Raw genomic sequence first — 25,906 nt, forward strand, 5'->3', positions numbered from 1 at the left:
CTGGCTGCTTGTGGCCCCGTGGGAGGGAGACTTTAGTGGGGTCAAGCCCAGCCCCCCCCAGGGGCCAGCGCTGAAGCTTGGAGCCAAAGCCTCAGGGTGTTATCGAGGGTTCCTCCACCGGCCTTCTCTGTGCACCAGTATCTTCTATCCACCAGCCTCCTGGGATAAGTAGCCAGCTTTGCTGAGGACAGGATTTGGGGATGGGATTTGCCACCGGTCTCCCCATCCCCCGAGCTCCCGGCAGCTGAGATAACTTTGCCCGACCAGGTTTGCCCGGGAGCCTGGCGTTGGGGACAAAGTTCCACATGGAGACAAAAGGCCTCTGTGTTGAGAGAGGCTCCTGGTGTTCTCACCTGTCTCTTTTCCAATTACAGTTTTAACAAGAATAGGGATTGTTAGGAAAGAAAGCCGCAAAATAATTCGGAGTCAGAGGTTCTCAGAGGGGTGCCGTGTAGCAAGAGGTGGGGAGGACCTCGTCAGGCTGGTCCCAGGAGGGTAGGGGATGACAATGCAGATCTGTCAACACTGGGGAGCCCTGTGGGGGGGCTTGCAGGACCCCCGCCTGGTCCTATGGTGTTTGGAGGCAATAACCCTGAGGAGGCTGCTGCGGTTCTTTCTCCAGACACAGGTTATGTCAGAGCTGTGGGGCTGGAGGGGTGGGGCCAGGCGACAGGAAAGGGGGGCCCAGGCAGTGAGGAAGAGCCCCACGTCATCAAACGTTTTCTGAATTGCAGGGCGAGAAGGGAGAGCCAGGTGCCATCCTGACAGGGGACATTCCTCTGGAACGGCTGCAGGGGAAAAAGGTAATTGTGTCACCCAATCCTGAAGACAGCCATCTGTGTCAGCATCCCAAGTTTGCTCCCACCATGGACTGTGGCCCTCTGAATGACAAGTTCATGTCTCCCTGTTTTAGGGTGAACCTGGAGAGCACGGAGCCCCAGGACCAATGGTAAGCTGGTACACCCCTCGGCCGGGTCTGGTCTGGGGGCTGAAGGGTTTATCATATATGGGCCCTGTTAGACTGAGTTGTCCCCGTTGTGAACATAGAAGGGATGTGGCCCGATGCGTGTGGATTAAGGTAGGCTAATTGTAAGGCAGTAGAAGTCTCCCCGGTTTAACACAGCAGAGGCATGTTTCTCACTCCCGCCAAGCCCATGGCGGTGGTTCCTCGGCGGGCCTCTCCCCTTCCCTCAAGCCATGACTAGGGGACCCAGGATGCTTCCATCCTGTGACTCCACCATCTGGTGGCTTCGAGACCACACTGGCATCTTCCAGCTGGCAGGCTGGGACTAGGGAGAGGAAAGAGGCCATGGAAAGTGATGAACATCACCTCTAGCACATTCTACTGGCCAGAAAGAGCTCAGATGCTTAGGGTGGGATGGGGGGAGGGCACGCTCAGAAGTGTGGTCGAGCTGTGTGTCCAGGAAGGTGGGGAGGCCGGGATGGTGCTGCACAGGTACCCCCGTGCTCACCAGCATTGCCCCGGGAGCCCCTCCAAGGAATCCCAGAGAGCCTCTCTGCTTTTCGGATTCTAGTTGTGGATCCACGGCTCCTTTGTCATGAGTTCTGGAGCAAGTCCACTTCTCTCTGGGCTTCTGTTTTCCCATCGGTAAGGGAAAGGTAGTGAATTAGTACTAGGTGATATGATAGGGCCTTACTTGCTCTGGGAATCAGTTACCCAGTTGGGCTGCTGAATGGTTTTGGAAACTGCCAGTTCTCTCCAGAATAAACTACAAGCCTCTCTTGTCATAGTCTCCACCCCCTCCACTAAAGAACAAGAAAACTGAGGTGTAGGACCCCCCACTGTGGCTCAGACACACTGACACTTCACGCCATCTCATTTCATCCTCAGCACTCGGAAAGGTGACTATCAGAATCCCCATTTTAGAGACCAGGACACTGAGGTCAAAGAGAGTAAGGAGCCTGCCATCTGTCACACAGTTTGTAAATGGTACACTGGGGATCTCAACCAAGCCTGTCAGACTCCGTGTTCAGGGTTTTCCCACTGCCTCCAGGAAGCATTTCTTCAGAAGCATTTGGCCTGGAGATTTGCCCCCAGGGTTTCTTCGGTTGAAGCTGGACCTCAGGCCTGGGGAGAAAGGACTCAAAGACACATGTCTTTGGTGAATGAATGGGCCATAACCTCCAAGGTGCATCTTTCAAAGGCCCTTCTGAGCCCTTTGGTCCTTTAAGTCAGGCAGAATGGATTGCCCTGCAGAGGAGAAACTGTGGGTTAAGGCAGACTGGGGGAGTATTGTGTTCATCACTGGTTAATCACTTACTATCATCTGGTCCCATGGGAAATAGTGGTAGTTAGCAATGGTGGCCAGCAGGCTGCTGGGGATGGCTGCTTTGATGGTTCCTACTGAAGTCTGGTGTGAGCACAGCTTGCCAAGTACAGACTGGAAGGAAGCACCTCCTAATTTGCATAAAGGTGCCCTATAGGGCAGCCGTGGCCCTCCTGACCTGTACAGCTTACACTTCCTGTACAATTTCCCTAGAGCCAAGTTGCCTGTGGCTCATGGATCAGCATATCAGCATCCCCTGGGAGCCTGTTAGAGATGCGAAGCCTTGGGCCTCACCCCAGACCTCCTGGGTCTGCATTTTGACAAGATCGGAGGTGATGCCAGGCACACTGACATTTGAGAAGCTCTGCACTAGAACATACCACCAAGTGGCCTGCGGCCTGTGATTCCTTCTGTTCTTGCCTTTCTTTCGTGAGGAGTAATGTGGCTGTTTCCGCTCAGCTTTATTTGCCAGTTTCCAGGGCGTGAACGTATATGTTAATGGCAGCAGGAAGAAGGGGCTTAGCTTAAACTAGGCATTCCCTTGGGAGACAGGGCAGACCCACCTACAGAAGTAGGAAGGGGCTGACTGGAGGTAGAGCCTGTTCTGGGAAGAGGTCGTGTGCATCGTGTGTCTCCCGGATGCCAGAAGGTGTGAGGGTTCCTGCAGGAGATTGGAACAGCGCTGTGTCTCTAGAAGCATGAAGACCTAGAAAGCCAGCGCTAGAATGAATAAGGGTCCACAGGTCAAGGACTCCTCTGGAGAATCAGGGCGCTAGCCCAAGACTCTGGTCCTGAGAGGTAGGAGCAAGGCAGAAGCCCAATCCTGGGGCAGGTTCTCAGGCTGGGCTGACATGAGGAATGAGGCAGGATTGTATTACTCCAGTTGGAGACATGTCCTGGGACCTAAGACCTAGAGCAAAGATCCAGCTTCTAAGCTAACCCTGCACCCTGCTACCTGGGAGCCAAGGCCCTGAGCTCCTGATCTCTTGTTCCTTCCTAAGCTCTAACTGAGAGGGTGGGGTTGGGAGTCTGGGGTGGGGCAGAGCCTACAGGAGCTTCAGGGGAGGCAAGGGGTGGAACAGGTGGTCCCAGAATAGAGCAGAGAGGCTGGGAGAAAGGGGACAGGCAAGTGGCTACTTCATAATTGGCTCTTGTCATCCTTCCTCCCCTCCGTGATTCATCCTCACCCCTGCTCATGAAGGCAGGCCAGTGGCCCCCATCGCCTTGGCTCTTGACTTTCTGTTCTTTCTAATCTGGTAATTGTTTTGCCTCTAGGGGCCCAAAGGACCGCCTGGACACAAAGGAGAGTTTGGCCTTCCCGGACGACCTGTAGGTGTCGGTGTTCCTCCGACTGGACATGAGGGGCAGACTCGTGGGCTGGGCTAGCTGCTGGGGAGTGGGTTAACTAAGGCATGACCTGTGGGTTTCAGGGTCGCCCGGGACTGAATGGCCTCAAGGGCGCCAAAGGAGACCGAGGGATCATGATGCCGGTGAGTGATGTGACCACTGTCCCAACCCTTCCCTCCCACCCCCCGTGGGATAGAGCCCTGAGTCCAGTACCCAAAGGAGGACCGAGAGTGTGCCAGGTCCAGCAAGTGGGGCTTGCAGACAGAATCTTTAGGAGTGTTTTTCTCCTTCCTCCATTGCCTTTCAAAGATCCTTCAACCCCTCCCTGTCCTCCAGCTCACTCTCGGGAGGATCCCTGTCCCCAAGAACACCTTAGTGGAACAGAAGCTTCCTTGTTCAGACCCAAGACAGAGATGGGAGAAAGCAATCCAGATGTAGTCAGGAAATCTGGTCTCCAACCCCAGTCTTCTGACTCTGGGGTAAAGCAATCCAGATGTGGTCAGGAAATCTGGTCTCCAACCCCAGTCTTCTGACCCTGGGGTAGTAATCTGTCTTCCCTCCATACCCAGTCCTGGGATTTCACACATCTCTAGGGGCTCAGGACGTGTTCGTGAGCTGGTATCAAAGCTAGGTCAGCTTCTTAGGCGGAAGCTCCCAAGAGGGCAGACACTGGGGACGACAGCAGGCTCCAGGGTCTACAATAAGGAAGTCAATGTTTATTGAGCACCTACTGTGTCCCACACTCTCTGCTAAGTCTCCTTTTGTTGGTGCCACACTGCCTCTCCTTTGAATGTGTGGAAATCAGGAATGCAGTTTTACTAAAGCTTGTGGGGACCAGCTCATGCTTGTGAAGCCGCTGCAGCTGCTTAGGGAAAGCAGGCACTCAAGCCTTCACTTAGGATAATGAGTGCGGCTTCTGAGCAGGCCAGACTCCTCATGCCTGTGGTCAGAACCTCACCCCTCCTGCTGAGCAGTCCTGCTTCCGATCCACGCTCAAGAAATCTTTGTGTGGTGTTAAGGCCAGGCTGACCTGACTTTGAAAATAGCTCTGCTATTGAGGAAGAGTTTTACATACATTCTCCCCGCTACCGAGTCTGGTGAAGGACCCTCCCCACCCTTCCTGGCACCCCTCCATACCAGGGATGTGCTGGTGGAGAGGTGGTGGGTTCTGTGTTGGCTGAGCCCTGTTCTGGGAGTTAGAATCTGAGTTCCGACTGTGTGGCCTTGAGCAGGTCACTTCTCCTCTCTGGGTCTCCATCTCCATTTGTAAACTAGGGAGACCGTTTGTTCCGCTGCCTCCCCCATGGGCTGCCATAAAGATGCCCTGGGGGTCCCGGAGGCAGTCATGCTCTTTAGAAGTGTCAGGCCTACCCGTGGGAGAAGTTAACTTTAAGAGGACTCTTCTTTTCGAGTAGTGTCCCCAAATCCTGGAGGAAATATCCCACATCACCTCTGCACACAATAACCAGAACTCAGAAAAGGCCTTTCTTCTCCCTTCAGGGCCCACCTGGCTTACCTGGTCCTCCAGGCCCCCCAGGACCCCCTGGAGCTGTGGTTAACATCAAAGGAGTAAGTTGAGTGGGGCTGGGGAGGGAGACCTTCAGCGGGAACGGACCCCGGACTGGCCTAAGCTGAAGTCGGGGGTCCTGAGGGCCTCACTGCTGTTGTTCTTATTTTGCACAGGCCGTCTTCCCCATACCAGTCCGGCCACACTGTAAAACGCCGGTAAGTAGTGTGGAGTCACCGCCTTACAGGCCAGACTGGGACATAGAAAGCAACCTAGAGAAGGTGACCAGTCTTTGTCTTGAGCCCTTGCAGTCCAACAACGTCCTCTTCAATATCTCCCATCACCCCAAAGTAACTAGCTAGAAGCTTCTAGAAAACAGACCATGGCAATGAAACATACTGGGTCTTCTAACGGTGCACGTGATGTCAGAGTGTTTCTTGTATTGCGATCAGGAAAGCAGTGTCTCGTTATTGTAACCACATCAGCTTCCTGCATGGAACTGCCCAGTAATAAGGAAGACAAACACTTTAAAAGTATCAATGGGAAAATACAGCAATTCCAATCAGTGTTCTTTGCATTACGAGCTGTGGGCTAAGGCCTACAACTGAGTTGGGGTGTCCCTTCCCAACTGGGGTGCTACATAGCACACAACCCAGAGAGGCGAGCGCTCCCGCCCACTTTGTAACGAGTGAGCAAACTGTGACTCAGACAAGCTCCCTGACTCGTCCAGGTCCGTGGTCCTAACAAGCTGGGGCGTCCCTCAGGTCCCCTGGCCTTCAGGCACCAGGTATAGACACTGCGACTCCCAGGATTCAGGCATGTGCCTGGTCACCCAGCTAGGCAGTGGCACTGTCGCTGAGGACTTCCTGTTTCGGGAGGGTCCTGTTTCCGTAGGGAGGGCCAAGGAGAGAGGGCCTGTCCCCACGCACAGTGTGATCACATTCTCATTCATTCAACAAGTATTTCTTGAGGACTTGCCCAGAACCGAGTACTCTGCTGGGCCCTGGAGACACAGGGGTGAACTAGACAGGCGTGGCCTTCCTTCTCGGGAGCTTGCAAATGTCAGTTTACAAAGATTTCTTGCAGTGGGTTCATAATTGATGCTTATTGGGTGTGGTGGTGAGGCTTGGGTCAGAAGCTTTAAAATGACGCAGTCTGGCTGCGTTGTTTGCCTGGACATCTGTCTGTGTCAAAACTTTGAGGCACACAAGTCTGCAGCCCAGGGCCTGGGAACTATGGCCTAGAAGGCCGATGACGGGACCCACTAAGATGACCAAGGGGCCTGCCGGCTCTCAGATCTCCATGAGGACCACAGCAAGCCAGGTCATGTTATGGTAATGGCTTGAAGGGACACCTCCAAGAGACGGCTGCATCCCGCCTCCTTATCATACAGAAGGAGAGCCTGTTTGCTCTAGGGACCCCATGAGTTTGTGCCCGAAACCCCCCTCAGCTAACATGGTTGCAGGTGTCAATGGAACAACCATGGGGCAGCACTCCGCAAACCTGGAGATCATTGTAATTATGCTACTGCCATCACCACGGTCTGTGCTGGAACCTTTTGCCGTAGCCATGGCCCCTGGGGTCATGAGGTCTCTGAAAAGAAACCAGTGATGAGCTCAGAACATTTTTGATGAGTTTTTGATTTCACATTATCTGGCCGGACACCATGGACCTTTCTGGACCATCTCTCAAAACGGACACTTGGAAGAGAACTGCTCTCTGTCCACATCCATCATGCCATAAACCCCTTCTGCTTTCAGCCCCTTTCTGACACCACAGTGTCAGCCCACATTGGGAGTGGAGGACCCTATCGGTGTAGCCGCACGATATCAGCTTCGCACTGCAGCCTTCTTCCCTAGCTCCAAAGTGTTGTTTGTAGGGGTTCTCATCCACGCCCCCTGTTCTTCTCTTGGTGACCGCTGAGCAGCTCATGACCCTCCATCCAAAAGCAGGAGGATCCCGGTACCAGAGTGGTCACTTTGATTCTATGTATCCACTGGCAAAGGGTGAAGCTGAGTATTAAAAACAGGGCGCAGGTAGCTCTGTTTTATAGATGAGAAAATGCAGGAGTCTGGGAATGAACTGCGAAGGAGTGATTATCTAGGATAACTTGGGTGCCGGCCCCTGACTCGAAATGGGGAGTCTAGAATAGCCCTTGAACCAAATGCTAACCCCCCTTATTAATTACCACTCCCATCATCAGCTCCTGTTCGTTACGTCCTTCCTTGATCCTATGCTGCAGCAGAGCTCACGGCTGGCCCAGCCTTGTGACCGTGAACATCACTCACTCGGATGCTTAACCTCTTGCATGAATCGGTCCTAAATCATAAGAAAGGAGGCTAAGGACACTCATAGTTGGCCACGATTTGTAATCTTGAAGCTTTGTGCCTTCCCTTTGCAGAGTTGTCCGGCCAGTGAGTGTCCCCCAGGCCTATGATGCCCACTGCCCCCCCGCCCCAGTTGAAGGCCTGGTTTGGCCTATGCAGTGAGGGCTTCTGGGGAGCTCAGAGTTTTGGGGTGGCTCCAGAGTCCAAGAAGGGCCTGACTCCATGGCAGGGTGCCTTATGACCTTGACTCTCTTCCTCTCCAGGTTGACACCACACATCCTGGGAATTCAGAACTCATCACCTTTCATGGTACAGTGTCCCTTCTTCACCTTATGGTCTGTGGGACTTTTCTAGACTCTTGTAGCTCTGCAGAAGGTGGTCTCCACTCCCAGCGCTGGACCTATGACTCATGACTGGGAAGATTTAGCTGTGTGTGGTGGGAGCAGGGGTCGCGGGGACAGTGCTGTGGGGCTGGGCACCTCTTTTGGTTTTGTCACACATCTGCATGTTCTGTACATCTTGGTAGGACTTCTAGCTAGTGGGAAGTACTCTGTGCATTTGTTTGTTAGTTTGTTCGTAAAGCATCCACAGAGACCACAGCTCATGACAGCACCCCATGCTGTGGGATGGGCTGCAGCAGGTGAATCCTACGCCGTTCCTGCCACCCAGGCCCTTAGACTCCACGAGATGGAACTATTTTAAGAACCATGATAATGCAGTGTGCGAGGAACAAATACAGGGAAGGGCCATGGGAGCTCAGAAGCCCTTTGCTTCTGCGTGTTCTCAGACCAGCAGCAGCAGCACTTCCGGAAAGCACGTTAGAAATGCAGCATCTCTAGCTCCACCGCGGACCTGCTCGTCCGAGGCTCCCTTTAAGCTCCTCCTGGAGGTCTGTGCGCAGGAGAGCGTGAGAGGCGCTGGCTCTGGGTGTCTCATTAGTAGATATCCACAGAGGGCATAGGTCAGGAGACAGGAGCCTGCAGGGGAGCAGTCACTCTACTTCCCTGTCCCCACACCACATCACTGTTTGTCCCCCTTTTGATTGGGATCTCTGAACACTTGCTGTTTAAACGGGTAAAGGTCATTTTTTCCCCCAAGACTGACCTCTCTTGTCTGTGGCCTGCCAGGCAGTGGTCCCACTGATGATATCTGGCCCCGTGGTTTTTCTGTTGCTTTTGCAAAGCCAGACGGCTTAGACCCTCCATGCTCAGGTCCAGTTCAAGGCTCTGCCCCTGCCCCTGGTGCAAGGTGGACACTGGGGAGGCAGGGTGGGCCTGGATTTGCCTTCTCAGATCCCTGGGGGTTCCCTGTCCTCACAGGGCCACTGTGGGAGGCAGGGGGGAGGGCGCAGACATTTCTGGACAGGACCGCCCCTGGTGAGCCTGTGTCCTGCTACCTACCGTGGCTGTCACTTCTGCTCCCTGCAGTGAGCACCCTCATCCCTGGTGGGGAGTTCAGTAGCCCCTTCCTGGGGCTTCACCACTGCGTATGATCTCACCATGGGTGGGTGGAGGTGTTCCCACCCTCGCCCTGAGACTGCATCTCCCTGCTGACCCCCGGCCGGGGGGGGGGGGGCATCATGCCTCTGGTACTCACACCTCTTCCCCCATGCTGAGAAGCCTGAGCCCCGAGCCCCATCTCTAGGCTCAAGGGTACTGCTCGGTTGATTTGTCATACCTCTTGGGAACTAGGAATGCAGAGATCTGGTGTCTCCCCCACCCGTCAAGTGGGCATAGGGGATTGCTTCCCTTCCCCAATGCTGAAGTTCCAGAAGGCTCCCTCCCTGCCTCTCCTCCATAGAAAGAGTTGGAGAGACAGGTTGCTTCTCATAAGTCCTAAGAGATGGTGGTGGGGGTTGCAGCTGGGATCCTTCCAGCTTTGTACATGGAATACTTAGCTCCCTTGGTGTCCTCTGAGGGCACCCCTGAGAGATTCCTCTCCTCCCCTGCACCACCGTATTGCACAGGCAGAGAGGAGATGGCACTGGAAGCTTGACTGGGTGTTGAGCCTGTGAGGCTGTGTGCATGCAGCTGTCCAGGAGAGGGTTACCAGCAGCCTCCGCTGGGCCCCCACCATGCACTACAGCTCCTAAGTTTAGCACTCACTCCATCCTGCCTTGCGTTATCCTTCATATGTCCGTCTCCCCAGGCAGACAGAGTTTTGCAAGGTGAGGAATTGTGTCTCATGTATCTACTTCTGCCCTCCCCATCATTTAGCAAAGGATTTCATACCTTCAATAGGACTTTGTTGATTGAGTGGACTTTGCTAAAGGGGCTCAGTGTGAAAACTTGTCTCAGAAACATTTTATATAGAATGAAGGTGATTTTCCATTGTTTTTTTAAAAAACAAAACAGAACATATATGTGTTTGATGACAGGTGTTAAAGGAGAAAAAGGATCCTGGGGTCTTCCCGGCTCAAAAGGAGAAAAAGGCGACCAGGGGGCCCAGGGACCACCAGGTATTCCAACTATTGTTCTGGATCTTGCCTTGGGTCTTTGTTCATGAGAAATCCAACTGACTGAGCCAGAAAGTAAGACACATTTTACTACCACACTGACCGCAAGCTCCATGGAGTTCTAGAGAGACCCAGTCATGGGCCACACATACACTCGATGGAACCTTGGCAGGAGAGACCAGTTCCAATCATTCATGCTTCCTGTGCAAAACAAGGCCCACAGAGGGCCAGGGACATGCCTAGGATCCCACAGTGTCCGGGTCGTAGGGCCCAGCCTAGGGGCCCAAGTCCAGTGCCTACTCTGTGAGCTAAACCAATGTGAGGTCACCTCCACTAGGGAATAATGATGGTTGCCAATTTGGAGACTTTTATTTATTTATTTTAAAGATTATTTATTTTGGGGGGGGCATGCTAGCAAGGGAAGGAATAAAGAGAGAGAAGGAAAGCACGGAGCCCAATGCGAAGCTCGATCTCACAGCCCTGAGATCATAACCTGAGCCGAAATCAAGAACCAGACGCCCAACTGACTGAGCCATCCAGGTGCCCCTTGGAGACTTTTAGTTTTGAATCTCTGAGGTTATAGTTGTGAATTTTACACAGCATTTCCTTTTCAGGCCCTCCAGTAGATCCGGCTTACCTGAGACACTTTCTAAACAGCTTGAAGGTGAGTTTTTCTCTACCAGATATTTGGCCCGTGTTTCCAAGTGCTTGGGCTTAGGTCATAGACCGCTTCTTCTTACTCTTACTGAATGTTCTCGGCTTACAGGGGGAGAATGGAGACCAGGGGATCAAAGGAGAAAAAGGAGACTCTCACAGTGACTTCTCTGTGTCGGGGCCTCCAGGCCTGCCAGGAAGTCCTGGCTTGGTTGTGAGTAGTGACTTCTCCTCGCCATCTGCCTCAGTGAGCCCAGCCTTCCCTGAAGCCCCCCAGCAGGACCAGGCAGTTGGGAGAGTCAAGGGTCTGTCACAGCTCCAGAAGCTGGAGACAGGACTTGGGGATTGGCCTCCCTCCCTTGTATTTCTTTACTGATGGGGAGGTTGCTGAGGCCCGTGGAGGAATGGGAGCAGGCTGTGGCCTTATGCATTCCGGCAACTTCCAGGTCATTCACCACACTGTCTTTTTCACATCAACGGTGGGAAATTCACTCAACCCAAGGAGTTACTAATCGTGAACATATCAGATAATGAAGGCGGAAGGGAAGGGGAGGGAGATATTTTAGGAGGGGCTCTTTGATTCTTCTGAAATGTCATCAAAGAAGGAAACCTTAGATAGGTTCAGTCTTCTTAGGATGCCAAGTTTCTCCAGCTCACAGGAGAGAAATTCAGGTTATGCCTCCAGTGAGATAATGACCAGATCATGAGCCTCAGGAGCCCTAAGCAAACTCTGGTCCCAGAGCTCACCACAAGAGACCGCAGAGCCAGGAGACCACGGGTCCGCTTCCTCCTTTGCTGAGAATTGCTTTGACACTGAACAAGCCCCATCCTCTCTCTGTGCCTGAGTTTCCCAATCTGTGAAATGCAAAGTTGGGGCCCTTCTGACTCCAGGGCTCTGTGGAGTTGGACACAGTTGCATGGACATGGACATGGAGCATGATGACTGGGCTGCTGTTCTCTAGGTCTTCTTCTGCCAGAGCTGTGCCTGGCTTAGAGGCTAATTACTGACTTTTTACCAATGTACAGAGACAGCTGGGGCCTCTAGAGAGCGATGCTGTTTTCTTTTCTGTTACTGTGCTCTTGCCTTGACAGGGCCAGAAAGGGGAGACTGTCGTCGGGCCCCAGGGACCCCCGGGGGCTCCTGGCCTGCCTGGGCCTCCTGGCTTTGGAAGACCTGGATCCCCTGGGCCACCAGGACCCCCAGGGCCACCAGGACCCCCAGCAATCCTTGGAGCAGGTTAGTACCGTGTGTAGTGGTCTTTCATGCTTCCCTGCTGTTGTGCTCAGGGTCAGCTGCCCCAGCTGAGTGGCATGTCTGGGCCACACTGAGTGACAGAGAGCTATTTCCTGGACAGGCTTTTCTTTCTTTTTTTAAACTGGTGTATAATTTACACGCCATAACATTTACCCATTCAAAGTGTACAGTTCACTGGTCTTTAATATATTCACAAGGTCGTGTTGCCATCTCCTCTCATTCCAGAACGTTTTTATCATCCCCAAAAGACACCCTGCACCAATGAGCAGTCATTCTTGCCTTCCTCCCCCCACGGACCTGGGCACGTGAAAGTGTACTTGCTATTGCTCTGGCTTGGCCTGCTCTGGGACTGTCCTATCCGAGGACTCACACCCCACATGGCCTTCTGTGTCTGGCTGCCTCCCCTCCGTGCGATGCCCTCCGGGCTCAACCGTGCTATAGAGTGCCCTAGCTCCTCCTTCCTCGCTCTGGCTGAGTGGCAGTCCGCTGCGTGCACCCGCTACCTCCTGCTGCTGCGCTCTTCGGCTGCTGGACACCCGCGTTGTTTCTGCTTCTCGGCTATTGGGAATAATGCTGCTGGGAACATTCACATACGTGTTCTTGGGTAGACATATGTTTTTAAGCCTCCCGGGGGTGTGTTGCTCGGCCTGGCCTTGCCGGGTGCCAGAGACACGTGTTCACTCTGTTTCACCTTTTGAGGACCTGCTGACCTGCTTTCCAAAGTGGCCACCCTGTTTCTGCAGCCCCTCCAGCAGCGCAGGCCGGCCCCGGTATCTGCTCGCTGCCACCCACCCCTGTTAGTCTTCTACCCGTTTTATTCCAGACAGCTCCCAGTGCCATGAACAGAAAGCTTGCGGTGGCTTTTGTTCACCTTTCCCTACTACCTAGAGACGTGGAACACCTTTTCATGTGTGGGTGGGGAACTTCTTGGCTGCTTTGTCAATGTCCGGCCCTCAGGGGACTCGAGGACGAGTGTCGATTCGAACCCTCTATAAAACTCTCCCTACCCAGAGGTCCCTCACTCCCTCAAACAACAAACAGGTGAAGTAGAAGAAAATCTCCCTTTACTGAACGTTCACCAAGCGCCAGCACTCCGTTCGTCACTCTCCTACATCATTTCATGGAATTCTCACAGAGCCCTTCAAGGAAAGTACTAGCATCTCCATTTCAAAGATGAGGAAAGTGAGACCCACGAATGTTTCCAAGGTCGCACGGCTAATTAGGGGCACCGACGGGACGCAGACCTAGAACAGCGTAGCTCCAAAAGCCTGTGTTCTGCCTCCCGGGCCCATGGTGGAAAAGCAGCAGTCAGAGCATGAGTGTGTCACTTTTGTTGTTTGTACCGGCACGAGCCATGTGTGATGGAAGGACCCCCGGGAAGAGAAGTGTCAGGGACATCAGGGAGAACACAGGAGGTGGCTTTGGGATTGGGCTTTTGGGGGTTTTTGGCGGCAAGTGATAGAAATGTAACTCAAACTAGCTTAAGCAGAAGGGAAATTTATTGGATGTGAAGAAGGAGGTGAATCTTTCTTTGTGGGAGGGACTGGCCTGCAGCTTGACCTCAGGCACAGCCTAGAACCGGGGACTCGACCCCTGAAGGGTTCTCTGGCCATCTCCTGTCTCGGCTTCTCTCTGTGTGCCAGCTTCACGTTTCTTCACCATAGACCACATCCCCTGCATGGAGGGAAATATGGTTACTGACAGCTCAGACTTTCCACCGCTCAGCTAGAAATCTTGGCCTTCTTTCTCGGTTTTAGTCTGAAAGGTCCTGGGGTGGAGAAGGCCTAGGGAAGAATTCTGACCAACCTGGCCTGGCCCTGATGCCCAGCTTTGGTCCAGTCACCTGTGGCCAGAAGGCAGGATCACATGAGAACAGGACGGTGCCTTCTGAATCCAAGTGGTGGGGGGTCAGGGGGGAGGGAAGATCTCAAGAGGAAGAGGAAGTGAGGATCCTCATCCAACAAAGAAAGAAGTTTCTGGGCAGATGAAACCAGAGGAGCCAACATAACCTTGGGGGACGAGCAGCAGTGGCAGGAGGAGGAAGGACACTACGGGACGCAGGGAATCTGTTGTTCATAGCAGCTCGATAGGAGACGCTGCCCAGGGCTCCTCACTCCAATGACGAAGGACTGTGTCTCACCTAGGTCACGCCATCCCCGGGTACAAAATGTCCTATCAATTAGCCCACTTAATCTTCACAGCAACGCTGGGAGGGAGAGGAAATGGACATTATTATAAAACTCATTTCATGGATGAAGACACTAAGGCTCAGAGAGGCTAGGAGACTTGCTCAAGGTCACAGATCGTAGTAAGGGCTTGGCTGGGATCCAAACCCGGGTCCTCCAACTCTCTCTTCACCAGACATTCAGCATCTATGTAATGATTTTCAAGTCCTATGTCAGAACTGCGGACTTCCTTGCCCCTGAACAATCTCATAAGATAATTTTACTGGGAACTTGCCAAAACATCCTGAACTGCCAAGAGCTTTGCAGATTTGGGGGTGGGGGTGGGGGGCGGGGTTTAGAGAGGTAGAAGGAGAACACAAGCATTTTTCTAGGGAAGAGGGCTCTGACTCTTCAAACACCTGCAAACATCTGGCGGGATGCTGTGTCGTTTGTGTAAAGCACGTCCCTAGTTTCGATCTTTTCTCCCTTCTCACCACAGCCCAGGGAAGAGGAAAGATTGGTTTACATTACACAGGTGAGGAAGCAGGGGTTCAGGGAGCTTGTTGTTTCCTCGAGACATTTTTGGAAACTCCACTCAGACTGTCCTATAAGAACAACAGAAACAATGGGGATGCAGTCACTTGCGAAACTGAGAAAGTCCTAGTGTGGCTTCATGCGAGGCTACCGTCAAGAATCCCGGCTCTCTCCCAAACCTGTCAGCATGGCGGAGTCCCAGGCTGGGCCCACAGCCCCCCAGCTGCACTTGCAAGTCTCAGGGCTCCACAGTGCTCTGAATGGGGCTGTGAGGGCTCCCCTCGGTGACCCCCCCCCGCCGACACCTGAGGTGTTTTGCGGAGAGGGTGCCTTTTTGTAACTTCTCTTTTCTGCTTTGTCTTAGCTGTGGCCCTTCCAGGCCCACCCGGCCCTCCAGGACAGCCAGGGCTTCCCGGATCCAGAAACCTGGTCAGTATTATTACCACTGTGCATTTCTCCTTCTGCTCTGGCTGGGTTTCCTTAGAATTTCAGCTATGGGGTGTAGGGGCTGGCACACCTTTTAGGTAAGAATTAGGTCTCCATGGCCATAGAATTGGTATAATTCCACGTGAAGAGGTTCTTTACGGTGTCTTTAGGTGACTTACCAAGTAAAAAGAGAAGAGAATACAAAATCATTTATGACTCTGGTTCCTCCCTTCTAATCCTTAATTGACTAAATGGTCACAAGAACCAATTCGATTACATCCAACACCAGAAGCATCAGAGTATCAGCAGGCTCACGGCAGGGCCCCTGCTGGTCAGACCTCCCCTGGGTCCTTGCGCCTTCTTGCTCCTTCCCTCGGACATCTCTCATACATTCGTTCCCCTGCACACCGTGGGCCCAGAGTGTAGCGAGCGCTCAGAGATGATTACCATGCCCAGGAAGAGGGACAAACACCTCACAAGGATGTCCGGAGTCCTGGGAATGCTCTGAGATCTTGGCTGGATTTTAGCTGGAAAATGTAGCTGTCAAAGGAAAAAAACCATCCAGCAGCTGACAGAATGTTGACATTGGGTGACTTTGGGGCGTGTCTAAGCCATTTTGATGCCCAAAGTCATGATTTTCAAGACTAGGTGAAAACTAACTTTTTATGCTCTTTCTCAGTCAAGATGAAAAATACAGGCTCTCTTGGCCGATATTTCTCAGAGCTATGATGCCTCTCAGCAGGTTTTGGTAACTTTTGTGGCTGCTCCTGGAGTGGCCAAGATGGACAGCTGATCTTTTTCTGGACGATTTCTAGACGGAGAAATTATAGACCCCCATTGCCTCTCATGTATTTAATATTACAACTTTTTTGTTTAATTTTTTATTTTTATAAAAATAAAATTTAATTTTATTTAATTTTTACAATTTTACAGTTTATTGTAATTGAAATCTATTTAATTGTACAATTTTTTTTGCCCAACTGGGCAAAAAAGTTTCCAAACCTAAGTGGAATGGCCCACCAGCTTGCGTTTCTTATTCCAAATGAAAGCAAACTTGAAACTCTTTAAGGACTAGCAGGAGTTGGGGCACCTGGGTGGCTCAGTGGGTTAAAGCCTCTGCCTTCAGCTCAGGTCATGATCCCAGGGTCCTGGGATCGAGCCCCGCATGGGGCTCTCTGCTCGGCAGGGAGCCTGCTTCCCCCTCTCTCTCTACCTGCCTCTCTGCCTACTTGTGATCTCTGTCAAATAAATAAATAAAATCTTAAAAAAAAAAAAAAAAGGACTAGCAGGAGTTAAACACATTTAACAACATCACGGCCACCAAGCCGTCACACAGATCCAAGTGGCAAAATGTACCCATGGTTTTGCCGATGCCAAGACCCAAGAAAGAAGGTTTTCTGTATAGTTTTTAACTGTCCTTGTGCCCCTAGAATATCATCTTCCTATTTTCCTTTATTCATTACAGTTCCAATTTGTACTCTGAGCTAATTGGTGTTTTTGTTTCCTCATAAAGAATGTCCTTTGGCTATTAATGAAGTTACATATGTCTGAAAGGCACAAAGAGCCTTTCACTGGCTGTGAGGGGAATCCTACCACCACTCTAGCGATAACAGCACTGTTGGGAATGGAAAACTTTCTGACAGGTGACAGCATTTAGCACCATGGATGACATGCTGCAGAAAGCACATCTGGTCATTGAAGGGACCTTCATCTACCTGAGGGACAGCACGGAGTTCTTCATTCGGGTCCGAGATGGTTGGAAGAAATTACAGGTTAATTCTTAAGCTTCCTTTTAACAAGCTGCCTGCAGATACCCTCTAAAAATAATAATCTACCCCCTGGAAATGCCATTTTTCTGTTTTGAAACTAGGCTGACACTCTCCAGTTGATGTTTCATTTTCAATGTATTGTTTTCTTTCAGCTGGGAGAATTGATCCCCATTCCTGCCGACAGCCCGCCTCCCCCCGCGCTCTCCAGCAATGTGAGTAGTTGCCCTGCCTTACTTCTCACTCCTTCGCTCATCAGCATCCACGAAGTCCCCCTCAGTGTCCAGAACCAAGCTTTCCAACCTCTGCCCAGCCAGCTCGGCATGGTTTAGTCCCTGGCGGAAGCCCAGAAATTCCCAAATGCCAACAGAATGCTCTCACAGGAGAGCAGAGCAGGAACCGGACCCAGAGGGTGGAGACCTGCTATTTCCATGTTGTAGCTGAATCCTCTTGGGCAATGAGGGGCTTCCAAACCCTCTTGGTCTCAGTTTATTCCCCTGTGAAATCGTGGTTGGCATACGTGATCTAGAAGAGCCCTTTACTTTTTGCACTCTGTGACTTCTTTGCCTGATAAGACCACTGGCAACTTCCATTGTCCATTTTTTTTGGCCCTGCAGCAACCCCTTGAGGCACGTCTTGCCATCCCCACCCTGTCTTGCAGGGAAACAGAGGCTCTGAGTTGAAGTGAATAAGTTGGTTCTAAGACATGGTCTTCTGCTTCCTCAGTTCTGTGTTCTCTGTAAAAGATTGGAGAATATCCCCTCCCTTCCTGAGGATCCTGTCTTCCTGGTTAGGGAGAGGGGGCCCGGGGACGGGGAGGCATGAAACTCCTAAGAGTGTCCTGGAGACAATGATAGACGATGCAAAGCATCACAGTCGCCCCTTGGTGTGCGCTGAGGATCAGACTGGATGCTTATTCAGGACCATTTGTTTCCTCTTTTATTTGACAGCCACATCCGCCTCCGCTGATGCCGCTCTCAAGTGTCAGTTACGAGAGACCTGTTGTAAGTATGGTTCATGCTTTTTACCCCCTGCAAGTGCTGGGTGTGTGTCCGAGGTCGTGTACTCCCCTGCCCCGTGCCTGAAGCCCTCTCCCTCCCCCTCGAGATGCATAGAGAGGGGGGGGGGGGGGGGGGGGGGCAAAAACCAGGGAGTTACGATAGTCGGTAAGTCATTGAGGCGAGGCACACACTGGGTGCTGGGGGAACGTGGAACCTCAAAAAATTCTGCCTTCTTTACTAGAGGGAGCCCCTAAACTAAGACCTAGAGGAGAGTTGAGAGCAGGAGAGAGGCAGACGGGTGGGAGAGAGTGGGCATATTTGAGGGAGAGGGGATTTGGAACAGAGGGAGGCAAGGGGAGGTACTGGGCATTCGTGGAACAGCAGGTACTTGGTCTGGCTGAAGAGGCAGGTTTTAAGGCAGAGAAGGGAGAAATTTAGTTTGCAGAGGGCAAGGGCCTGTAAGCAAAGCTAAGGGCTTTGACCTATTCCAGCGGGCAATGAAGAGCTACTGAAGGGTCGCAAAGAAAACAGTCTCTAAGATTGGCATTTCAGAGATTACCTTGGTTACGGTGTACACATGGTTCGGAAGGGACAGGCCCAGCAGCCCAAAGACAGTCAGATGGCTATTGTATTCCTTGAACCAGGATCACAGCGGTGAACACGTAGAAAAATAAGATTGGGGAGAAAATAAAAAGGCAGGAGTGACAGATTTGGTCCCCGGTACAGATATGGGGCAGCGGGGATGAGGGCAATCGGGAACGATGCCCAGGTTTCTGCTTGGATCGTCAAGGGTGCTGCTTTTCTTCCGGAGGGTCGTTGTGTTGCCAGAATGACAGCACTGACCCTTTTCCTTCATGAGCTTGAGTGAAGGTGTTTAGATCACTGTAGGAACCTCCTGAAACTCAACGGCAGGAAGTACAACTTCCTGGGACTCCTGTGGGACTCCTGTCCCTGCTGTTCGTCCGTGCTGGTACAGGGCAGCTTCTGTAAGGCTCTCTCTTCCTGCCGCCTTTCCACCCCCATCCCAACACGCAGACATAGGTCACATCCACAAGCTCGCATGCCACTTTGGGTTGTCGTGGCACTGACCTTGGTCCCAGCTCCAGGGGGTCTTGCAGCTGGAGAGCCCAGTACCACCTGACTCGGTCCAGGGTCTGTGTGGAGAGGTCATCTGCAGGGGTCATCTTGGGCTCATTGCCCACTCCCAGCCGAATCGAGCGTAGCCAAGAGAATGAGATTGAATGGCCTAAGGCCATGCGTTTTTAGCGAGGGTCCTGGGGCGTTTTCAAAGAACAAGGCCTGGATTCGCAGCCGAAATGTGTTTCTTGGGGGTGTTGCCACTCACCAGTCAGGACCCCCTCAGGGGCACAGTAAGTCTGAGGTACCCATAGGATATGTGAATGGAAGCCGCCCAGAGGGAGTCAGATTGGGGGCCTGGTCTGGAGGTACTCCGGACCTGGGAGTCTTCTGCCGAGCTGTGACCTGGTAGATTCCCAAAAGAGAATGTGTGCACTGAGCAGGGTTGGAGAGCGTAGAGCAAAAGCAGAAAGGAGCCGATGGAAGAATCATGAGAACAAATAGAAGCCATAGCCCTAGAGGAGGAAAGAATGCCAAGCAAGGTATAAGCCAGCAGTGTCAGAAGCTGCAAGAGGTCCATCCGAAGAACAAAACGGTGTCCTCCAAATTTAGAAGCCAGAGATGAGCATATCTGGGTCGTGGAGGGATGCCAATGATATTCCAAGTGCTTGAGAGGACAGGGGAGGTGAGATGAGGAAAGAGAGACGCATGCGGAGGTCACCCTTCCAAAAGTTCGGCCACGAAGGGGAGAAGTTAGGGCAGCAGCTGAAGGATGTTTTAAAGTAGTATTTTATCAATTCTAAAGTCATGTGTATTTTGTAGAAAATCTGGGCAATAAATGAAAAGAATGGAGAAGGAAACAGTAAATCCCCAATAACTTTACCAAAACTACAACCACTCCCCAGATCACCCTTTTAACATTTGACTATTGGACTTGTATTGTCTTCATAAAAACCATAGCATGTTCATTATTAAAAATGTCCTGGCTCTTAGAGAAATACAGACATGAGGGCACAGTCTTGCCATTTGGAAACAGCCATCATTCCAGACAGTTCTTTATGTATCTTTGTTAAAAAAAAAAAAAAAAAAGGTGGAGATGGGTGGGATTAGAGGGATGCATGCACCTATGCCCCTTCTCCAGGTGGCCCCTGGTGTGGGGATGCCATCCTCTGGTGACTGCACTTGGGTATAGCCACGAGAAGCATGCTGGTTGGAAGGTTATGGAACACTAGGGCCTCGTCCCTTGGGTGCTGGTCCTCAGGTCGATGCCAGGGAGGAAGACAGAGCCTGTGTGTGAGGCTGGAAGTCCGGTGGCCTGAAAGTGGTCTTGGTGAGTGAGCAGCGGGCTGTAGCTGCCTCCTCATCCTCAGGCTGGTGCTGGGAGGGCTGCGGGGGAAGCCTTGTCTCAGGTAGGGGGCAAAGGGTGTGCTTGACTTGGACCTCTATCCAGCTTGACGATGCAGGCAGAACCAGGGATAAAAAAACAGGAAGAAACTGGGAGGTGTGGTATGCGTGGTCTCTTCTCTTCAAAATGGGGAAGGAAAGGGGTGGTGAAACAGAGAAGAATGTTCCAAGAAGCGCAGGGGGGACTGCGTGGGACGGTCCGAATGTTGTGGTTCATGGCGGCCAGACCCTTGCTGAGTGGGAGAATGCCAACATGGCGACCCTTGGTGTCGGGCCATGTAGAAGCTTGGTGCTGGGGACGTTCAGCCTGGAGAGGCAGCTCAGGAATGGGGAGAGAAGCGCTGACCACCTCCTGCCTCACCCCACAGGGCTCATTTCGTGTCTTTTGGTTTAAGACCTTTTGAAATATTTTTCTTTTCTGGGGACTTGGGCCATCCCTCTCTGAGGTGACATCGAAGAGGGAGAGGGCCACTCCTGGACACATGCCACAGAATGTATTCCAAAGGGCACAGCACAAAGGCTGGGAGAGAGGCATGGGTTTGGGGAGAAGTGTGGGAGAAAACAGACTATGGAACGACTTTTATTTTGGCTGTTGCCCAAGGTGGCAGGAATGTAAGACTCGAGTTACTGTGTGACCCCTAGTTTCTAAAAGGGTCTACCCAGCAGTCTTCGCAAGAAATGTCATGACTTTCTCCTTTCAGTGCCTTTCCCTCTGGACCCTCATGATCAGCCCCAACCTACTCAGGGAGTAGAGGAAAGGGCAAGGCCAGCCAGCGTGGTGGAGTTCTGGGATCCAGTAGCAAAGCTGGCTTAAATCCCTCTTGGGATTTAAGGGCAGACCCAGGAGTCTCCAGCAGATGGCCTGCACCCTGGGTTCAGATCTCTGAAGTGCTTGCTTTTGTTTTGTTTTCTGCTATACAGAGGACGTGGTCACCATCTAGAGTGGGTCAGAGAGCTGAAGCCCACTGCTTGGGCTCTGAGCTCCCTGCCCCAGAGACGGTCAGGCCGGGGCTGGAAAGCCTCCCTCAGGCAGAGGCTGAGGGACACCACCTGTAGCGCCTTCCATCCTGGGGAGTCCAGGGTCTTACCAGCAACCTGAGATGGGTATGCGGGTTAGAGTCGGCTTCTAACTTTTAACTCTCACTTACTTTTCACAGCTGCACTTGGTTGCTCTGAACACGCCATTTTCTGGAGACTTCCGAGCTGATTTTCAGTGCTTCCAGCAGGCCAGGGCTGCGGGGCTGTTGTCCACCTACCGGGCCTTCCTGTCCTCCCATCTGCAAGACCTCTCCACGGTTGTGAGGAAAGCAGAGAGATACAGCCTTCCAATAGTGAACCTCAAGGTAAGCATAAGTATTCTTCCCAGTGGCTGCTGGAGGCACTGGTCTCACGGAGACCGACATCGTCAGAGGCGTGCTGGTTCCAGACCCTGCCTGTCCCTGACTGGCTGTGTGCCTGGGTGGATCAGTTGAACCTCTCTGTGCCTCAGCTTCCTGACGTTTACCATGGTCCTTCTTGCTTAGATGGTATGACTCTCGGAGCAGACAAGTACAAAGTGCTTTATACCCATCATCTTAATAGATACTTCCAATAAAAAGGAGTTATTCTTTCCTCAAATAGTCATATGTGGAAACTGAGACACAAAGGGAGAGAGGAATTTGCTGAAAATCACTAGAAACCAGAAGTCAGGTCCTTGATGCCCAGTTTGGGGTTCCCAGTTCCAGAGAGGAACTGGTGAGCACTGGTCCCAGACCAGAGCCCAATTGTCCTGCCCCCTACTTTGGTCCTCTTGGCACATCCAAACTGCCCGAACCTGGCAGGTATTTCTCTGCCCCCTTTTGCTGGCAAGGCGCGTCCTTGAATTCCATGGAGGGACAGCTCTGTTACCGCTTACATGCAGCCTGGACCATGACCTCTCACTGTATTTCAGTTACTCTGAGACCTCCAAGGCGCTGTGACCCGTCATGCTCCAATTTGGTACCTCCAGACCCCACACCTCGTCCTTTCTTTCTCTTTCCCTGAGTTTCTGTTCTGCCACATTCACCCACTCAGATGACGAGTATTCTTGGAATACAGATAACTGAAGGGCACTAGGCTCCTTCAGGAAAAGGAGTGAGAGGGTCATCTCCATACAGTGCAGATTGGCACAAGCCCTGGCACAACTCTGAAGTTCAGTATATATGTAGAAAATTTTTTAAAAATAAAAATTAGTGAGGCACCTGGGTGGCTCAGTGGGTTGGGCCTCTGCCTTTGGCTTGGATCGTGGTCTCAGGGTCCTGGGATGAAGCCCTGCATCGGGCTCTCTGCTCAGCGGGGTGCCTGCTTCCCCTCCTCTCTCTCTGCCTGCCTCTCTGCCTACTTGTAATCTCTCTCTTTCTCTCTGTGTCAAATAAAATAAAATAAAATCTTTTGAAAAAAAATTAGTAAAGACCTAAAACACACTTTTGATGGGGAGGAATCCTTATATGCCTATAATAAGAGAAATTACCTCAAGAAATAAACAATAAAAGCAAAAGGTTCAAGGATGGATTGTAAAATCAAACCACAGACATTTCCTGAGTTCCCAGTCAGTCCAGGCTCTGGGCCTGGGGCTGGTGGCTTTGGCATGGGGTGGTCTCTCAGCTTTAAAGAATGAATAAATAGGGCATCTGGGTGGCACACTTGTTAAGCATCTGTCTTCGGCTCAGGTCATGATCCTAGGGTCCTGGGATCGAGCCCTGCATCAGGCTCCCCGCTCCGTGGGAAGTGTGCTTCTCCCTCTCCCACTCTCCCTGCTGTGTTCCCTCTCTTGCTCTCTCTCTCTCTCTGTCAAATGAATAAATAAAATCTTTTAAAAAAATCAATGAATAAATAGCTAGTCCACTAGCAGGCCCATAGCACAGTAACTCCAATGAAGTATTTCTATCTCTACAGGGCCAAGTACTTTTCAACAATTGGGACACAATTTTTTCTGGCCACGGAGGTCAGTTCAATACACATATTCCGATATACTCCTTTGATGGCCGAGATGTGATGACGGATCCTTCCTGGTAAGTCGGGGGTAAGCCCTCAAAGTATACGGAGTGACAGTTTTATGAGTTGCTTTTACCGGCTGCCCCTCTGGGCTGTTGCTAACACAGAGCCTCAGCCATACGGCTGAAGGCCATAGAGAGAGCCCTGGTCTTGCAGCCGGGAAACCTGAGACCAGTCCCTTAATAAGGGACCTTTCAAGTTTCCTCCACGTTATGAGCCTCAGTGGCCTCACTGTGAAATGGACAAGATGATCATATCTATACCACAGGATTGCTGTGAGCATAAAATGATAAGTGTGAGAACGTCCAGCATGCTGTAGACACTCAGCAAATGGTAAGGAATGCTGTTCTTCATGATCCTTTAACGCTGTGCTGTGAGCTGTGCTCTAATTCTTTGGAAATGGTGTGTGCTATTAAGATTAAGACAACTTGGTTGGGGTGCCAGGGTGGCTCAGTCGATTGAGTATCTGACTCTTGATTTTGGCTCAGGTCTTGATCTCAGGGTCATGAGTTCAAGCCCCTCATTGGGCTCCACACAAGGCATGGAGCCTACTTAAAAAAAAAGAGAGAGAGATTAGAACAAGCTTGGCAAAGCTTTCCTCAGTGTCTACCCTATGCCAGGCCCGATGCCCACCCAGAAAGCATAGTAATAAACCTTTACAAGGCTCACAGTCTACAGGGGAGGACAGTCGCCACCTAGCTACCATTCTAGATGGAACACTGTAATTGTAAAATGGAGTAACAGGTATGATGATGGGAGCACAGAGGAAAGATTTATCCTTATATGGGGCTGACAGTCAAGAAGGCTGCCTGTAAGAAGGGGCATTTAGTGGACTTTGAAAGACCAGAAGGAATCCCTGGTCTGAAAATGAAAGAGAAGCCACTCCAGACTATGAGACCTTGTGAGCAAAGGTTCAGAGTCACAAAAGCAAAGAGTATGGTCTAGGACAGGTCCGAGCTGGGTGGGGATAGAATACAGGGTGTCCAGCTAGTTGGAAGGAATGACGTTCCCAGTGGTGGGGAGAGACTATGATGTGGGGTCAGACTATGAAGAACTCAAGAGTTGGACTTGATTTGTGACTTAGGCCAATTTGTTCTTCGATGAGGTACGCCACAAAGAAGCAACATCTCGAAAGTAATGTGGCACAATTCCTTTGCAGGCCCCAGAAGGTCATCTGGCACGGCTCCAGCCCCCACGGAGTGCGTCTTGTGGATAACTACTGTGAAGCGTGGCGAACCGCTGACATGGCCGTCACGGGACTGGCCTCCCCACTGAGCACAGGGAAGATTCTGGACCAGAAAACATATAGCTGTGCTAATAGGCTCATCGTTCTGTGTATCGAAAACAGTTTCATGATAGATGCCAGGAAGTAATGACCTTCCAACGATTCATAAGGGTTTTCCAGTTTTTCTTATGGGAAAAGTTGACACTGAAATCTAAAAGGTTTAAATGTTGTAAATATTAGTTTATTTTTTATTACACGTTCATCACAACAGCAACCAAGGAAAACATACCTCAATACACTCAAAACTGAAGACATAAAGGACTCAGATCAAAAATAAAATCTGATCCATCTATTGGTGCTAGATTTTGCAGGAGGTCCCGTGTGGTGTGGACACGTCCCACCACGGTTAAGAGCGAGTTGAAAACAAAGGCCCCCTGCATTCTTCAGAAAGGAATTTCTTCCTTGAACCATTGTTGCTGAGTGTAAGATGTCCTTCATGTTTTCTCACAAAGTCAGCGTTTAGACATGTTGCCCTTCCTAAGTTATGTGCCGACCGAAGGCCTTATTCTTCACGCATCTGTAATACGTACCCATCCTTTGCTGTTCGTACAGAGACAGAACTGCTCAAAGGATCCCATTTGTATTTTCTGATATTACCAGACTTTAATGTTTATTTCCTAAACTATTATTGCCATCATGCTTTAGGAGTTTTATATTTTTACACAATCGTATTTTAGTATGGCATCTGTTTATATAACTCTGACTTGCTGGAAAAGTTTAAGCTCCAAATGATCTGAAACTAGAAAAGAAATTGCGCCTAATGACTATCTTTCCCTTGGAGGCCCTCCTCCCCACCCCCAGCCCCCTGATTGTATGACTTCCTTGGGGCAACACTCAAGAAGTCCAACTACCATTGAACTGACAAGTTCATGAAGATGAATTTTCTGAGATGCATATATCTTTGTGCTGTATACTTCGATTTTTTTTTCCATGTAAGTGAACATAAAAACATCTTTTCCAGGCACTTTCTTCTGTTTGACTCTTTGCCCCCAGTTCCTTTGTTCTCCACCGCTGATGTGGAAGTGGCCCTGGGGCGAGTTTGGTCACCCTGCCGCTGCCATCCAGCCCTTGGGAGATGATCAGAGAGCAGGAGGATTTACCGTCATGCTCCTCCGGGCCTGCCTGTTGTCTCCCCCTTGGTGGGGGCAGCGTGGAGTGGGCAGAAGAACCCCAGCCCGGGAAACACGGTGAACTGTGACTGCAGCAACGCGTGGCCTTGGGCAAGCCTGCTAGGTTCTTTCAAGGAGGTTGGCATAAAAGAGCCCTAATACCAGCTGCCAGTTATTAAACATCAACCTTATTATAAGGCCCATTTGCCTTTCTTAATAACCCTGCAAGGTGGGTATTTTTAGCTCCACTTTACAAATGGGAAAAAAAAAAAAGTTGAGGCTCAGGAAGTCCCT

The 25,906-nt window shown here is 51.3% G+C and overlaps 1 protein-coding gene across 2 annotated transcripts in view; it reads left to right on the plus strand.

Annotated features, from left to right (window-relative positions):
• Positions 1 to 25,467, plus strand: part of COL15A1 (collagen type XV alpha 1 chain) — a 101,804-nt gene extending 76,337 nt beyond the window's left edge. For both annotated transcript variants that reach the window (XM_032860696.1, XM_032860695.1), the window contains 18 exons: positions 735 to 803; positions 914 to 949; positions 3,564 to 3,617; positions 3,719 to 3,778; positions 5,136 to 5,204; positions 5,319 to 5,360; positions 7,733 to 7,778; positions 9,847 to 9,927; positions 10,539 to 10,588; positions 10,691 to 10,792; positions 11,671 to 11,815; positions 14,897 to 14,961; positions 16,602 to 16,730; positions 16,880 to 16,939; positions 17,675 to 17,728; positions 21,364 to 21,549; positions 23,120 to 23,235; positions 24,378 to 25,467. In XM_032860696.1, the coding sequence (XP_032716587.1) occupies positions 735 to 803; positions 914 to 949; positions 3,564 to 3,617; positions 3,719 to 3,778; positions 5,136 to 5,204; positions 5,319 to 5,360; positions 7,733 to 7,778; positions 9,847 to 9,927; positions 10,539 to 10,588; positions 10,691 to 10,792; positions 11,671 to 11,815; positions 14,897 to 14,961; positions 16,602 to 16,730; positions 16,880 to 16,939; positions 17,675 to 17,728; positions 21,364 to 21,549; positions 23,120 to 23,235; positions 24,378 to 24,591 (1,578 nt within the window). In that variant the 3' untranslated portion in view covers positions 24,592 to 25,467. The remainder of the gene's footprint in view (positions 1 to 734; positions 804 to 913; positions 950 to 3,563; positions 3,618 to 3,718; positions 3,779 to 5,135; positions 5,205 to 5,318; positions 5,361 to 7,732; positions 7,779 to 9,846; positions 9,928 to 10,538; positions 10,589 to 10,690; positions 10,793 to 11,670; positions 11,816 to 14,896; positions 14,962 to 16,601; positions 16,731 to 16,879; positions 16,940 to 17,674; positions 17,729 to 21,363; positions 21,550 to 23,119; positions 23,236 to 24,377) is intronic.
• Positions 25,468 to 25,906: the final 439 nt, after the last annotated feature.

The sequence above is a fragment of the Lontra canadensis genome, unplaced genomic scaffold (assembly GCF_010015895.1).
Source record: "Lontra canadensis isolate GAN:19392208 unplaced genomic scaffold, GSC_riverotter_1.0 scaffold19, whole genome shotgun sequence".
NCBI classification, from domain to species: Eukaryota; Metazoa; Chordata; class Mammalia; order Carnivora; family Mustelidae; genus Lontra; species Lontra canadensis.